At 48.2% G+C, this 17,451-nt stretch overlaps 1 protein-coding gene across 1 annotated transcript in view; it reads left to right on the top strand.

Moving 5' to 3' along the window:
- Nucleotides 1–17,451, top strand: part of SKIC3 (SKI3 subunit of superkiller complex) — a 1,256,060-nt gene that overhangs the window by 602,047 nt on the left and 636,562 nt on the right. The window contains exon 24 of the mRNA XM_086960925.1: nucleotides 16,348–16,416. Within this exon, the coding sequence (XP_086817051.1) occupies nucleotides 16,348–16,416 (69 nt within the window). The remainder of the gene's footprint in view (nucleotides 1–16,347; nucleotides 16,417–17,451) is intronic.

Below are 17,451 nucleotides of genomic sequence, written 5' to 3'. Positions count from 1 at the left end.
CCTCCTCGAGGGCCTCATCATACTAGCCGGTGCAGTTGTCTACAATCCCCCAGGGCAACAAGCCAGCGTAGGCGCTAAACTACTGAACCAACTGCTACCATTCTGTTTAAAACATAAAAATTACATGGTCGTCGGCGACTTCAACGTCCATTACGAAAAAACAGACGCCCCCGGATCTTCCCAGTTGAAATATGACATGGAAATCCTACAACTCAAACAGTGGGTTGAGGGCCCCACGCACTCAGCAGGGCACACCCTGGGTCTTCTTTTCACTAATATTGAATCGACCACCATAAAGGAAATCCTCCCCCTGTCTTGGTCCGACCACTCCATGTTATCCTTCTCATTTAAACTCTTTGGTAAACCTTTGAAGCTCAGATCCACCCCCCTTATCACCAACAGAGCTTGGAGACTAATCAATGACTCTAATTTTCAAGACCACTTTCTTGAGACAGACGTCACTCTGCTGGATGACTCTTCCATCTGCAGCAATGTCACTCTTTTAGACACCGGAATTCGCCAAACGCTAGACTAACTAGCCCCTATGCGGGAATCAAGGAAAAAAACAACCACTACGGAGAAATGGTATACCCCTCTCCTCAAGAGCCTCAAAAAGGAATGCCAAAAAAACGAACATCGATGGAGACAAACAAAAGACACGGAAACTAGAGCAAATTATGTCACCGAACGAAAACAGTACATCCTAGCCATCAGAGACGCAAAAAAAGCATACTTCACTCAACAAATTCATGAAAACCACAATTCCGCTAAAGAATTGTTCAAAATAGTGAAGGAGCTCAGTAACCCATCCAGCACCTCACAAACCCTCACCCCCTCAACCGAGGCCTGTGAACGCATCAGCACCTTCTTTGCTGATAAAATCAACAAAATGTACTCTACCTTCGCCCCCTCAAACACCCCTACCCTGCCCGACAATTCTGACAAGCATTCTCCAACACCAGACAAATGCAATGATCAACCAGACGCAGGCAACCCACCGCGTCTAACTAGTTTTCAACCATTCTCTGAAAACGAGGTATTAGCGGTACTGAAGACAATTAAATCCGGCTCTCCCGCGGACCCCTGTCCCCACTGTGTGTTTTCCAAAATTGCACCAACGCTCTGCCCTTTTATTACCAAACTTTTTAATCAATCACTCACCTCCGTGTCTTTTCCGGAAGCCTGGAAACACGCATCCGTGACCCCCCTTCTGAAGAAAGCCGGATCCGCTATCTCCAATCCGGAGAACTACAGGCCAATTTCTCAGCTCCCCTACCTCTCCAAAGCCTTGGAGAAACTGGTCAACACACAACTGTCCCGGTATCTGGAAAACAACTCACTCCTGGACCCCTCCCAGACCGGCTTCAGAGCCAACAATAGCACCGAGGCAACGTTGCTGGCAGTGTCGGACAGTGTCAGATGCATCACAGATCAAGGGGGATTTGTGGCTCTGATACTGCTCGACCTGTCAGCAGCGTTTGACACGGTATCACACGATTGCCTACTAAACACCCTCCTGAGTAAAGGAGTGCAATCTACAGCATTAAACTGGATTAGATCTTTCCTCAGCAATCGTACCCAGGCAGTGCACATGGGCCAGTTCTACTCAAAACCCTATCCCATCAGCTGTGGGGTCCCACAGGGGGCCTCGCTGAGCCCCACTCTCTTCAATGTCTATGTTTCATCTCTGGCTGACATTGGAAGAAAGTGGGGCATCGGCATATGTTCCTATGCCGACGACACACAGCTGATGGTGACTATGGATGAAGGGTCGGAGACAACAAAGAAAAAGCTACACAGCTGTCTCTCTGAAATGGCCCAATGGATGTGCAACCACTGCTTAAAACTAAACGCCGGCAAATCGGAGATACTACTGTTCGGAGGAGCTAAACTTACATGGAACGCCACATGGTGGCCACCCTCACTGGGATCAGCCCCCACCCCAAAACAGCACGCCAGAAATCTAGGCATCATCATGGACGCAGCCCTATCCATGAAAGACCACATACGATCACTCTGGGGCAAAGGCTTCGCAATACTCGAACTCCTGGCAAAAATCTTCCCCTGGATACCCCTGGACTGTCGACGTACAATCACTCAAGCCCTACTGGTCAGCCGCCTAGACTATGGCAACGCTCTATTCGAAGGGATCAACGAACAACTGTTCTCCCGCCTACAGGTCCTACAAAATCAGGCGGCTAAACTGGTCTGTAATAAAGGCAAGCGAGACTCAGCATCCGCATGCCTCAGGAAACTTCACTGGCTACCGATGCGCCAGAGGGCTACTTTCAAAATACTCTGCCACGCGCACAGAGCTCTTCATAAAACTGGCCCCACAATTCTCCAAGGGAAAATTGAATTCTACGTCCCCAATAGGAACCTAAGATTGAATCACTCAGCTCTTGCCAAATCCAAGCGCATCCACAAGGCAAGGACAGGCGGACGCGCCTTCTCATATCTGGCAGCCAAAAGGTGGAATGAGCTACCTGTAGACCTCGGACACACCATAAACTACCTTCAGTTCTGCCAAAAACTAAAAACTCACCTTTTCCCCAAAAACTAATCCCCCAGCACAGTCCTCAGCAGTCTCCCTCGTTTTACAGCGCCGTGATATCCCATGGGAAGAGTGTCGCGCTTTACAAATACCGGAAATAAATAAAAATAAAATAAATAAATGTATTCTATGCACAAGATATGAATTCAGCAGCCCACATGCCTCGAACCGAATATGCTCCTTACGAGTATACATCTGTTGTTGGCATGTAGGGCTGCTGACATTCATATCGCCCGCCCTCCTCCCCAGCGCCTGTAGCAGCTGCGGCATTCACACATACTTTTAGCATGGTCATCATTCACTACGTTTCACTCCATCTTGCCCACAATGGCTAAAACAATCTGAGGATGGAGTCGATGCCCATGCGCACTGTAGTCCAGGGGAGGAGCCACCTATCTCGTGATACTTCGAAGACTCTTCCAGGACAACAATGTGCGATCATCCGGACCCAACACTAGGCGGCGATCTATGCACAAGATATGAATGTCAGCAGCCCTAAATGCCAAGAACAGATGCATACTGGTAAGTAGTATATTTGTTCAGGATATTCAGGCTATGATAACGATGTTTAAGTCTCTATCCTGGATTTCGATGTGTCTGAATCGGAGGCAGCTGGGCCTTATGGCCGCCTGCATGCTGGTGGTGACACATGCCCGTTGGCATGCTGGCTCTGCAGTGGGACCTCAAGTTCCAGTGGAAGTAGCATGAGGGGAATCTCTCCGACCTGGTCCACATCTCAGAGGGAACTGCTAACAATCTGCAGTGGTGGTTAACAAACTGCTTTTGGATCAGCGCCAGACCCCTCTTCCTTCTCCAAACCAGATCTGGCTATAGTGATGGATGAATTACTCCTGGGATGGGGCGGCAATCTGGGATAGGTGGAGATTAGAGGCCTCTGTTCTGCGGCGGAATTCAGACTCTACATAAACATATTGGAGCTCTGATCGATCCGGTTGGCATTGAAAACCTTTCTCTCCTCCATCCAGGGAAGGCTGGTGCAAGTGTTCACTGACAACACCACGGCCATGTGGTACTGCAGTAAACAGGGTGGGGTGTTGTCGTGGGCCATTTGTTTAGAGGCCCTGCATCTCTTTACTTGGCTGGAACAACAGGGCATATTCCTGGTGGTTCAACATCTGGCGTGCTTCTGAACGTCAGTGCGGACAAACTCATCTGCAGATGCCTCACGGATCACAAATGGCATCTGCATCCAAAGATGGTGCAAGGTCTCTTTCAGCAGTGGGGAGAGCCTTCGTTAGCTCTGTTCTCCACTGTCAAAAACATGCAATGTCAGCTGTTCTGCACGCTGGAGTTTCCAAGGCGCCTCTATCTCGGAAACGTTTACATCTTGAGTGGAGCTCAGGCCTCCTATATGCCATTCCGCCTATACCACTCATGCCTAGAGTTCTCAAGAAGATTAGAACGACTGGGTCCAAGTCATTCTTGTGGCTCCGCATTGAGCATGTAAAGTCTGGTATCCTGAGCTGCTGATCTACTGTCACAGCAGCATGGGAGAGTTTTCCACCCGAACCTATCAACGTTTTGCCGCGGAGATTAAGCGTCAACAGTTGACATCTTTCAATCTTCCTCCCAAAACCTGCAATGTTATTCTGGCAGCCAGGCGCTCCTCCACCAAAACAGTATTCACCTGCCGTTGGCCCAGGTTTTTGGCATAGCGTGCAGAGAAACAAGTTTACTCTTTTTCTTCTCTTTTCCAAGGTTTTCGTGTTTGTTCTTTTACTTGCCCATCAGTGCTCTGCTCTGAGCACTGTTAAGGAATACCTTTTTGCCATATCTGCTTTTCTACAGTTACCTGCCCAATATTCCCTTTTCCAATCCCTTATTATACATAGGTTTTTGAAAGGTTTGCAACATGTTTCCTCCTTCTCCTTCATCAAGCCTCAGTGTGAGACCTTAATCTGGTCCTGACGTTCCTGATGTGCGCTCCATTTGAGCCCTTAATTAACTGTCCTCTCAGGCTCCTTACCATCAAGACGGCCTTCCTGCTGGCTATAACATCTGCCTGGAGCATCAGTGCACTTCAGGTCTTGTCATCCAATCCTCCTGACCTGAATATCTACCCAGACAAATTGGTGCTTTGTACGACTGCTTTTTCCCTTCCGAAAATGGTCACTCCATTTCACATAAGCCAAACCATCTCTCCATCTACTTTTTATGTTCCTTCTCATCCCTTCAAGGAAGAAGAGCAACTTCATGGTCTCGACCTAAAAGGAGCATTGTCATTTTACCTAGACTGCACACAAGCTTTCCGGATAGACGACCAACTCCTCATGGGGTATATCGGATCGAAGAAAGAACAGGCCATGCAGAAGTGGACCAACTCCCGGGGGATCCTGCTCTGTATACAAACCTGCTACGCATTTGCTAAAAAGCAACTCCCTGAGGGTTTATGCTCTCATTCCACCAGTGCTAAGGCTGCCACCACTACGTTAGCATGCAAACTTCCGGTCCTGGTCAGCTGCCAGGTGGCATCATGTGCTTCCTTGCACACGTTTGCCAAACGCTACTGCCTGGACATTGAAGTCCGTAGGGATGGAAATTTTACCCATTAGGTTCTGCAGAACTTTCTCGTGTGAAATTGGTCCACAATCCCACCTTCGGTAAGGAATCTGCAGCTAGAAGTCTCTATCAGATGAACAAGTTGCTTACCATCGGTAACGCCCTATCTAGTGTAAACTCTATCTAGCTGCAGATTCCTTACCAGCTCAGCCATCCTCCCTGCTCTGTGAACGGATTTCTAGGGACAGGCACTTTCCCCACTTTCAGGTCCTTAGTTTTCCACACCAGTGGTCGTGTGCTTTGTGGCTGCGTGCTTCTGGTGTAGAAAGTTGAGAAAACGAACGGACATCAGCGCCCTGAGGTGGCGCCTATATAGGCACTGTGCACGTCAATTCCGGCACGGATGGTAAAGCCACACGGAGCTGAACGACACCACCTATCGGCATGCAGTAGAACTGCTCACAAAAAATTATTGATTCATTCTGATGCATGGGGATAATTCTAAGGTAAAGAATCTGCTGCTAGATGCGTCTCTACCAGGTAAGGTGTTACAAACGGTAATTAACTTGTATATCGTTCTAACCTTTGTTCCTCACCCTTCCTGGATGGTGCCCATGAAACCACAAAATTATTCTACTTGTCCCTTTGTCGGTTCCTAGTGATATTTCACGATGAGGCTTCGTGTTTATCGACTTTTATTCATGCTAATAAAATCTTGATTGTTTATTATGCTTTTTAGCCATTGATATAGCGGCCCTGGTACAGGTCAAATACATTGGAACAAATAGGATTTGTAGCAGGCCCGACTGAGCGGTTAAGTAATGTGCTTGTGGGCACGAGATAAAGCACTTCAGTTCGGAATGTCAGTGACTCCAAATAATGTGTTTAAAAACATAAAGGAGGAGGTACCCGCCCATTCCCAGCATCCCTGTATCTTTTTCACTGATAAAGAAAAACATCCATTAGTCTCCCATACCACATCCTGCTTTCTTCCAGCTGGGTGACTCTTGCTTGGGATATTCTCTTTGATGAGAAACGTACGTCTGTCAGACTTGTAGGGAGGGGGCTGTTTGTTTTCATATCTGGACAGGTGAGAGACCCTTTCTCCGAAGTAAGGGCTTTCACTCCTTGTATTCTGCTGAACACCTGAAGCTGCAGAGAAAATGGGAAGTACGAGTTCCACCATTCCCATGCCCTTGAAACCTGCAAGAGTTGAGGAGAGAGCATGGGAACAGGATAGATGGAGGGGAGATGGTAGGGCTTGCAGTTCTAAAACCTAACAGTATTGGTAGCAGGATAGAGAGAAGAAGCATGTTCCTTAAGGTGAGTACGCGAGAGGCATTACACTGCTGCTACGTTTGCAGATAAGGAACAGGAGATGCCAGAACGAAACAAAAGCTCCCCAAAGACCAGGAATATTCAGTCGCCAGTATTAGCCACAGCATTTTCATGAAGCCGATCTCAAGTGCCCCAGTAATGGCAGGAGAAGACCTGCGTGTCCTGGCACCATGCTTAGCATTTAAGGTATGCAGTTGATGAATGCAACGCATCGTGTCTGAACACAGTGACATTGAAATGCTTCTGGGCGTGACAAACACAAGAATAGGAAGGCAGTCTAGACAACAAAGCCATCCAATCATGAGAATCACGAGCAAAGGACTGACCTTAAGCCCTCTCGAAGTATGTGCTATTTTGAAACAGTAGGTCTTGCAAACAAGATAGGAAAGCAGACTGTAGCCAAGACCTAAAAAGTGACATAAGGTTAAATAAAAAGAAAAAGACAGGCTTAAAATTAGAAAGAGATGCAGGCGATCAAGTAGTTAAGAACCAGCACTGTGATGCAAAATAGAAGTATTTCTCATTCCATAACGTAGTTCAACTTAATCCTTTAATGCACTACCTATTGAACCCATCTCTGTTCCATGTCTGACAGGCCTTTGAGTTTTGAAATAATTTGCAGCATGTTTTTCTACTGATCTGATGGACCTATTTGCTGTAGGAGAAAACGGTTTGGTTTGCGCTTGTCATTGCAGTGATTGTTGAAAGCAGTGACCTTATTCAAGTGTTTGCCATGATCGGTGTAAATACCTCCTTTTACCACCCACCTACCCCATGCCCAACTCTAAATATGGTGTTCTTCTAGTGTCACCTCCCACCCACTGTGACCGGTTTGCTGTTCTTTCTCACTCAACATCGCTATGCCTTGGAATGTTTGTCCTGCGTTGCTTTTGCTCATCCTCTTAACATTTTCCGTATTTAAAAAAAAAATTGTCTTCCTTCCCTACATCAGATTTACTTTTTCGTACCTTGACAGCAAATTTTCCTATGATTTTGTACTTATGATTCATTTTAATGAGAATTGCGTAGGACATATGTGCTATTAAAGTAAAGTGAAAGAGATTCGTTCAGCAGTTGTGCCTGAAATAATATTACTTATTGTATTGACGATGCAAGATCTGTTAATCGACTTTACTTATCAAACAGGCGATGCCTCGGACGCCTCGTTCCACAAGTGCCCCAAAACCTCTAGACTGCAGCTTCCAAGTGATAATAGATCCAGAGGTCTTTTTATTGATTAAGACAAAAAGGAGCAGACATTATTAACAAGAAGGCTATTGGAAGTATTAGAATATTTAATATAGAGCTGCAAAAGCGACAAAGACTTTTTGCAGACATATTGAAAGAATAGTTTTATAAGCCCCAGCAGTTTAATAGAATCTATACATCTGAGAGAGACAATTAAGTTCTAGATTCCTTACATTAGAATTACCCCTAGGCGTCCAACTAGATCCGCAGAATTTTTTGTCACCAGCTCCCTTTGCTCGTCGAAAGGAGGCACAGCTTTCGTCATTGGTGTTGTGGTAACCGGGATGTCACGGTAGGTACTTAGACGCCGCTCTCGCGTGTTGACGTCGTTCTTTCTTTTTCCGTGCCAGCCAGCGCAGATCCGGAGAGAGCGGTACCTCCAGTCACTGTTTGACTGACTTTTCGCCGACTTTTGTTGACGTTGTTTTTTTGTCTTTGACTCCTGGTGCATGTCGGGATGCCTGGTTTCAAGTCTTGCGGTTCCTGCGAACGGTTGTCAGTGACTGATCCGCACCGCATGTGCCTGTTCTGTCTGAAAACCTACCACAACTCCAAGCTGCGTTCAGACTGCTGGACCATGAATCCGAAGTCTTTGCGGGAGCAGTCCTGAAAGCTTCTCAAGGCCCTGCAGTCCGCTCCGATTAAGGTCCTGGTCGCGTGGGAAGTCGAGGGACCGGTCACAAAGCCACCACCACCAGTCTTCTTCCAAGTCTTCGTACTCCTCAGGTAAGTCAAAGCACAAGAAAAAGTCTAAGAAGCTTCATCGCTTTTCGACTTCTCCCCGACGAGGGATGCGTGTGGTATCCCTCCCTTGGCTCCACGTGCGGAGCCCGCTGGGTCCACTCCTGGTTTCCCTCCCTTTCCGAGACCCGGTGCGACCCCTGCTTAGCTACGGAGTTTCTACGATGCCATCTTTAGGCTGCTCGACTCTGCCGGCATGCCTTTGGGCCCTGCAGACTCGGCTACGACCTGTGGGCCTTCGACGCCAGCGGCTTCGGCTCCGGCACTGCAGGGCCCCCTTGGATCCAGGCCTGGATCCAGATCAATGCCGGTCGACCTGACCACACCTCCCCCGGTGCTGACTCCACCGGCACTATGTTCGCAGCAGACACCGGTTGTGTCCCCAGCCGGCGTTGACCCCGGCCTTCGCCCTGATGTGGACACTGAGCTGGACCGACGTCGATAGGCGCTGGATCCGGCGCCAACAGGTACTTTTGTGCCCTTGTTCGACCCTGGTTCTTTCAGCCAGATTGGCATCCAGAGGAGGGTGAGGCGGACTGGGAGAGGTCTGGAGAGCCTTTGACTGACCAATTAGAATATTATCCGGACTGGCGAGAGGAGTTGGGGGATTCCAGTGAACTGAATACCTTCCCAGACTTTTGCATGTTGTCTCCTTCTACTGTGGCTATGGAGGAGGGAGCGTCTTATGCAGTGGTGTTGCGTAGGGCAGCCGAGGCTCTCAACCTCGAGCTACCTACGGTGGCTGTCAGGACTAACCTCCTGACAGAGGTGCTTCAACCGGCTGCGCTCACTTCAGAGCCCCTGCTGCCGTTCAATGAAGCCTTCACTGACATCCTTTTGGGCACCTGGTCCAGGCCTAACACAGGGGCAAAAATAACAGTTGCTGGACAGAATGCCGAACAATGTCATACATTCACCCCAGTACAGAGATCTAGGCCTAAATCCATCGTTTTTTTACACTCCACACCACCCCAGTGCAAATCAGCCTTGACCCTGTGCCTCATGGGAACAGTCCAGCCCGAACTGCCAAGCCATGTCTTTCCTGGACCGGAATCAAGCATCCTAGGACCAGTTTCTGGCTATCAGCCATCTTCAGCCAGGATAGCTTGACTCCAGTGGTGTGGAAAAAATGGGACTCACGTCTGGGCTCCTGTGAATAGGATGATCGCCCAACTTCCCAGCCTGGCTCTAGGCCACCCCTCTTTCCTCTCCTAACACCCCTCCCCTGAGAGCTTGGTGGTCCAAGCATCCACGTCCAAAGGCACATTCCCTAACGCACCACCTTATGAGGATACCAAAACCTTGGACCACCTTGGAAAGAAGATTGTTAGATCTGCTGGTCTCTAGTTTGCAGAGGTATGTACCAATGTCCAAATAGGGACCCTTGCTTCTATTCAGGGTGAGGGGGATACACTCTTTAGATAACCCCTGCTCAACCCCTTGGTAGCTTGGCACGAGCAGACATGCTTATCAAAGGTAATGTGTGAAGTATTTGTACCAACACTCACAGCAACACTGTGAAAACACCACAAATGGACTCCACACCAGTTTAGAAAAATAAAGTTATTTAATCTAAACTACACAAGACCAAAACAACAAAAATCCAACATACACAGTTCAAGAATATGATTTTGAAAGAGTTCTAGTGTTTGCGTCACAATAATCCACAGTTGCGTCAAGTTTAGCCAAAAGTACCTTTAGATGCAACAAAAGTTCCAAATGGAAGCTGCAGCGTTAAAAAACAAGCGAATTGTCACTCCTGAGACCCTGGGAAGGCGATGCGACAGCCCCGCTGGAAGCAGCGGGCGTGTTGTGACAAATCCAGTCTGTAAGGGGAGGGATGCGATACCTTGTATGGATTCCGGTGCGCAGGTTCCGTAGGAAGCGTCTCGCAAAGGCACGATGCGACGATCTTCAGGACGGCGAAGATCTCAGGTGCGGCGGCAATGCGCAGCGCAGAGTCTATCTTCTCCCCCTCCCGTGGCCCCTCGATGCGATGGCTCTGCGACGATGTTCGCAGCGACGTGATGCATTCCGCAAGTAAGCGGTGCAGCGATCTCACCCAGCGAGGACAGGTTCTGCGATGATATTCTCATCAACAGGAATCTTCCCGCACCAGGCCGATGCGTTCCACAAGCGAAGGATGCGCCGGCTCTTGCATCGGCAACAGGCGCTGCAACGATCTTGGTCTTCGCGGCGGCGGGAATTTCCTCGCACTGTCAGGGATGCGCTCCGCAAGCGAGCGATGCGTGGAAACTTGCAGATTGTCTTTGTTTCTCCTTGTCCAGCTTTCCAAACAGCAGGCACCCTTAAAGAGGCACCTCAGTCGGATTCTGCACTCTAGGAACGGCAGAACTCTCTCAGCAAAGTTCAGGGGGGAAGCTGGGGGTGAAGTCCTTTGGTTCCTGGGACTTCTTAACAGGAGGCCAGCTCTCTTTAGGCCCTTGGAGATCTCTTCAAGCAAGAGGACTAAGCACCAACAAAGTCCTTCCCCTCTCCTTGGCAGCAAAGCAACTGCAGGTTAGCCCACGAACACACAGCAGGACAGTCCTTCCTCTTCATTCTTCCAGCTTTCTCCTTGTCAGAGGTTCCTTCTTGATTCCAGGATGATCTAATGTTCTGTAGTCTGGGTAGCCTTTTTTATACCAGTCTTTCCTTTGTTCTCTGGAGGCAGAGAGGCCTTGGCATGGTCAGAACCAGTTCAGGTCAGTTCCTAAGCACTTTGTTTTTCTGTCTTTTCCTCTCCTTTCAGAGAGAGGGGCAGGGTCGTCAGTCGCCCAGAAGGAGTGAAGCCAGCATTATGGAAGGCAGGCACAGCCATATACAGGCCCACGTGCTATCCCCTCCCACCACTCAAGATGCAGATGCAGCCATTCAGCCTAGGGCTGACTCATCCACCCCCTGGGGTCTCCCCAGCCCCTGTCACTCACAAACCAGACAGTCAATTCACAAACAGGCTAAGGGACACAGAAAGGTTAGACAAGAGAACAGACACTTTCTAAAAGTGCTGTTCTCAAACACAGGATTTAAAAACCATCCTACCTAAAGGATTTGTTATTAAATTCTGAGTTCAGGGATACCAGACTTTAAATTTCTATGTTGCTCCTATGGGTAGATATGCAGGTTAACATTCTACTCAGCATTCCCCATTATAGCCTATGGGCAAGATAGCCCTTTCAGTAGTGAAAAACGAAAATGGCTGTCATTCACTACCAGAGCATGTCACACACACTGGTACATGTTCTACCTTTCATATACACTGCAACCTGCTCAGGGGGGGTACCTTGGGCCTTTTATAGGGGTGTCCAATGTGTATAGAAAGGGAAGGGTTAGGCCTGGCCAGTGTGGACACTGTTCAGGGCAGCATGGCAGTTAGCAACTGCACACAGGCCCTGCGGTGGCAGGCCTGAGACACCATTTTAGGGCTACTCATGTGGGTGGCACAATCAGTGCTGCAGGCCCACTAGTAGCATTTGAATCACCAGCCCAGGCACGCTCAGTGCACTTTACTAGGGATTTCCTGGTAAAACAAAGATGCCAATCAGGGATAACCAATCACAATAACAATTTATACAGAGAGCATATACACTTTAGCACTGATCAGCAGTGGTAAAGTGCCCAGAGTCCTATTGCCAACAACCACAGGTCAGGAAAAATGAAGGAGGAAGAAGCAAAAAGTTTGGGGATAACCCTGTAAAAAGGGCCATTTCCAACAAAGATGTTTTCTTCTTCCAGCTTGGGACTGCGGTCGGTAAACACTGCGTGTCTGTTGGGATACGGTGGTGCAGGTGCTGCCCTAGTGCCGGGAGGATGTCCGGGCTGTACTCTCATGTGTAGTTGTCGAGAGGAGAGGCGCAGCCAAGTTTACCATTTGCTGTGGACTGGACACTGCCGATTCGCTAGGCAGGACGATTTCCATGTCAGTAGCCCTTCAACGCTACACCTGGCTGAGGTGGACTGTTTTTTTCAGAGGATGTCCAAGCTACCCTTATGGACTTGCCCTTTGATGACCGTTGCCTGTTCGGCAACAAGGCAGACAACGAGTTAGAGCACTTTAAGGACTCTCAGGCAACGGCCAAGTCCTTGGGCCTCTCCACAATCCGCCCTGCACAGTCTGCTTTTCGCCCTTTTCGTGGCTACGGAAGGGGAGCCCCACCACGTTCCGCCCAGAACCACAGGCCGGCACAAGCTGTTGGGCCCCTGTGCGGCCGATGACCTGGGAACCACCGCCGTAGGTCCAGGGGCCAGCGAGCGGGCCAGTCCACCACATTCCCCTCGGCAGCAGCCTCCGAACCCTTCTAGTCCGACCTTTCATAGCCACCAATCGCCATAGGGCGGCAGGATTCGCCATTACCTCCCCCACTGGAGCACCATCATGTCGGACAGGTGGGTTTTGCAGATAGTTCGAAGGGGCTAAATCTCCCCTTTGTGACTACCCCTTCATCCATGCCACCTCAGCACCATCGCATGTCGGAGAATCATCTGGCCCTTCTCCAACAGGAAGTTTTAGCACTCTTGGCCAAGGGAGCTATCGAGCGAGTTTGTGCCCCAGAAGTAGGTTGTAGTTGCTATTTCCACTGCTTTCTGGTGCCCATGGAGGACAAAAGCCTGCATTCTATCTTAGATCTCAGGAACGTCAACCGCTTCCTCCGGAAGGAGAAGTTCAAGGTGTTGACACTGGCTCAGGTCCTGTCTGCTCTTGACTCTGGAGACTGGATGGTATCGTTGGACTTGCAGGATGCTTTTTTTCACATCCCTATCCTGCGGCCCACCAGCATTTTCTGCGGTTCACGGTAGGCCATGAGCACTTTCAGTTCACTGTGCTCCCCTTTGGCCTTACCAGCGCCCCTCAGGTGTTCACAAAAGTGATGACGGTGGTCGAAGTTCATCTGCGCAGATCAGGGGTTCTACTCTTTCCCTATCTCGACAACTGGCTGTTGAAGGCGGGCTAACCCCAGGCTGTCATCTCCCACTTCCAGACTATGGCAGACCTCCTGCACTCACTGGGGGGTTCACTTTGAATGTGCCGAAGTCACACCTGACTCGCTCTCATAAGCTCCTTTTCATCGGAGCGGTTCCTGACACAACACAGTTTCGGGTTTATCCTCTGAGTAGCGAGTCTTGAATATTCAGGCTATGATTCTGATCTCTCAGCCTTTATCCCGGGTTACTGTCAGAATGACCCTGAGGCTGCTGGGCCTCATGGCCTCTTGCATCCTGCGGTGGATCCTGCCAGATGGCATTTGCGGGCTCTGGGGTGGGTCCTGAAGTTCCAGTGGGCACAGCATCAGGGGAATCTGTCCGATTGCATTCAGATCTCTGAGGGCACTGCTCTTCAATTGCAGTGATGGCTAACGAACCAGGATTGGGTCAGTGGCAGATCCCTCTCCCTTCCCCAACCGCGGTACACAGTGGTGATGAATGCATCACTTCTAGGGTGGGGTGGCCACATGGGAGAGGTGGAGATCAGAGGCCTCTGGTCTCTGGCGGAGTCCGTGCTCCACATCAACCATCTGGAGCACCTCGCGATCCGTCTTGCGCTGAAAGCATTCTTTCCTTCTGTCTGAGGTAGAGTAGTGCAGGTGTTCACAGACAACACCACCGCCATCTGGTACTGCAACAAACAGGGCGGGGTGGGGTCGTGAACCCTATGTCAAGAGGCTCTCCGTCTCTGGACATGGCTGGAACACCACGGCATACCCCTGGTGGTTCAACACCTGGCAGGTTCACTGAATGCCAAGGCGGACAAACTCAGCCGCAGGTGCACGATTGATCACGAATGGCGTCTTCACTCAGAAGTGGTGCAATGTCTCTTTCAGCAGTGGGGAGAGCTTTGATTAGAAGAGAACGCGCAATGTCAGAAATTCTGCGCTTTGGCATTTCCAAGGCGGCACTTGCTAGGTCACGCTTTTCGTCTTGAGTGGAGTTGCGGTCTTCTACACACCTTTCCGCCTATACCACTTCTGCCCAGAGTGCTGAAGAAGATCAAGCGTGACCGGGCCCAAGTCATTCTTGTGGTTCCAGATCGGGCACAAAGAGTCTGGAAACCTCTGCTGTTACACATGGCCATCGATCCTCCGATCAGACTGCCCCTTCGGTAGGTTCTTCTGTCGCAGCGCCAGGGGACGGTACTCCACCCAAACCTGTCCAGCCTCCACTTCCTTGCGTGGAGATTGAGCAGCGACAGTTGACAGCCTTTAACCTTCCTCCCGAAATCTGTGATGTTATCTTGCCAGCCAGGCATCGCTCCACTACGACGGTATATGCTTGCAGATGGAACAAATTTGTGGCATGTGCACAGCAAAGGCTTTGGATCCCCTTTTGGTTGCTCTTTCTGAGGTTCTCTTGTTCCTCCTTTCTTTGGCACAGCAGGGCTCTGCTCTGAGCACACCTAAGGGCTATCTCTCGGCCCTTTCAGCCTTTCTTAGTCTTCCTAATCAGCCTTCTCTTTTCAATCCCCCTGTTGTAAATCGCTTCCATAAGGGCATTACTCATCTTTTTCTCAGTTTCCCTTTGTAGTGCCTCAGTGGGACTTGAACTTGGTACTTACCTACCTTACGTGTGCTCCCTTTGAGCCGCTTCATAAGTGTCCTCTCAGACTTCTTACTCTAAAGACTGCTTTTCTTGTTGCCATCACCTCTGCTTGCTGGGTGAGTGAGCTGCAAACCCTTTCTTCAAAACCTCCTTTTCTGGCTGTTCATCCATGCAAGGTTGTCCTTGGAACTAGGCCTTCTTTTCTTCCATCTGTCAGGCAGCGCCGTGGACATCTCTGAACACGTTCACGAAATACTACTGCCTGGACAGCCAAGTCCGGAGAGACGACTTCTTTGGCGGTTCTGTTTTTCAGGACTTTCTGGTGTGAACTTGGTTCGCAGACCCATCTCCGGGGTTGGTATTGCTGGGGTATCTATTCCAAGGTAAGGAATCTATAACTAATTGTCTCTTTCGGATGAACAAGTTACTTGCCTTCAGTAACTATATATCTGTAACAGACATAGATTAGTTATAGATTCCTTACCGCCCCACCCAACCTTCCCGTTGTGCGAACTGACTTGTAGTGTCAGGGGATAATTTTCAGGGCCCTTGTTTCGTGCACTAGTAATCAGTGTCTTGCATGGCTCTATGTTTCTGGCGTTGAATGTTGTGTAAAGAACTGACATCAATGCGCGAGGGTGGCGTCTAAGTAGCTACCGCAACGTCATCTCTCCGACCATGATGCCAACGACGAATGCAGAGCCGACCGATGCCATCTTTTGACGCACAGGGGTACTGCTGACAAAAAAATCCTCCTGATCCAGTCTGATGCCTGTGGTAATTCTAAGGTAAGGAATACATAACTAATCTATGTCTCTTACAGATATATCGTTACGGAAGGTAAGTAACTTGTTCATTAGTTTAACAATATTACTGATACTTACACTAACAGATATTTCACGTCTATTACTGTTATATTTGGCAGTTTTGCCCCAAGCACAGGTAATGTTAAGGACCCATGTAGTATCCATTCTCATCGCAGTTTGTTAACGCTCATATATTTCTTTGACTGCTGATTAAGTTATAGGTGCTAGGTTGCACCAAGTAGGGAAAGAGATGAGTTTGAAGCAGACACATTTCTTTCTATTTAAATGTTGCCTATTTTATCTTTCATCCTGTTTCCTTCCCTTTTACTTATTTTCACTTTACAAATTGTCGTTTATGTATTTTACAATAAACACGAATATTGCATTGTCGTTTTGATGCATCATAGTAACTGTGACGAACATTGTGCGTCTTGGTTAAATTGATTTCTGTTTTTTTCAATACTTAATTAAGAAAGTCCAACGCTGCTAGACACAAGTGAACACAGTACCAGTTTCTTACGCTGTGTGTGTATCATTAACAGGAGTAAACATGATTGTCACTGACACACCCTTTATTAAGTTGTGTTTCTGTTTACTATATTTCAGCTAGCTCATGAAGCCTTCAAAGTAGCCCAGTCCCTCGAACCTTCTTTCGTCAGGTGCTGGATTGGACAGGTGAGAAGTGATGGAAAAAAACACCCCTTTAAGAACCATTCTGAGTGCATCATTGGCTGAGCCAACAGCTCAAATGCTGCCTTTTGTATATTGGTATTTTACACACATGTTTAAAGGTACTCGCCAACTCCTCTCCTAACTCTTCTTGTAACTTCTCACATCAAAAAGGGTTAAAAATGTACTCCTGACAGTAATGGTTAATTAACATGGGCTAGCCATTATGAACGTGAATTATAAGTATTGGCATGCTTCAAACACTTCTTACTAAATGATGCCACAGAGAAATTGTATCTAAAGTTGCACAATATACTTTAGGATAACGTTTTTTTCAAGTCGCAGAATTGTTTTGCGTACAATTTATTTTGAAAGCAACTTGCTTTCATGCTTCTGTGTTTTTTACATATAACCGGGAAGAATTCATTTCAGAGAACCTTAAAGTAGCTTAAAATTGTTATATTTTGCATTTGTAAAACATTTTCCACCAGAATCACTGTTAGTAATGCAAGCTGGCTGAAACCGAAGCTCAATTTCCCAATTTCCACCAATTGAGTCTTTTTCTGCTATGCACCAGGAGGCCAGTTGTAAATATTTAAATCTCGAAAAAGAATTTCCTATTTTTGACCTTAATACCTCAGAGGGATAAATTCCACCTGAGGATATAAGATCAGACCAGATAAGGATACCGGCTTTCTTGATAGGCAGTGCAAGGCTATCCTCTAGACAAACAGGTAGCCCAGGAGATTCCCAGATGGGAGCAAAATCGGAGTAGTAACCAATCCCCCATTTTTCTCTGACCCTATACCATACATTTAAAGCTGCTTTTAAAATTTTCAGCCGGACCTTTTTGAAGAACCTTGGTGCACCAAACTTATATTAAAAAAAACCCTCTTCACCGCCCTCAAAGATAACCATCTCGTTTAGTGTTTTCCCCCAGTTAGATCCCCCCGCCGTGCCAAGAAGTATCCAAACGTTTTTAAACTGAAAAGCAAAAGAATACCAAAGTATATCAGGGAGTGCAAGGCCCCCTTTCAGGAA

This window comes from Lissotriton vulgaris, chromosome 3_1, assembly GCF_964263255.1.
Source record: "Lissotriton vulgaris chromosome 3_1, aLisVul1.2, whole genome shotgun sequence".
NCBI lineage: Eukaryota > Metazoa > Chordata > Amphibia > Caudata > Salamandridae > Lissotriton > Lissotriton vulgaris.
This window is presented reverse-complemented; position numbering and strand designations above follow the sequence as displayed.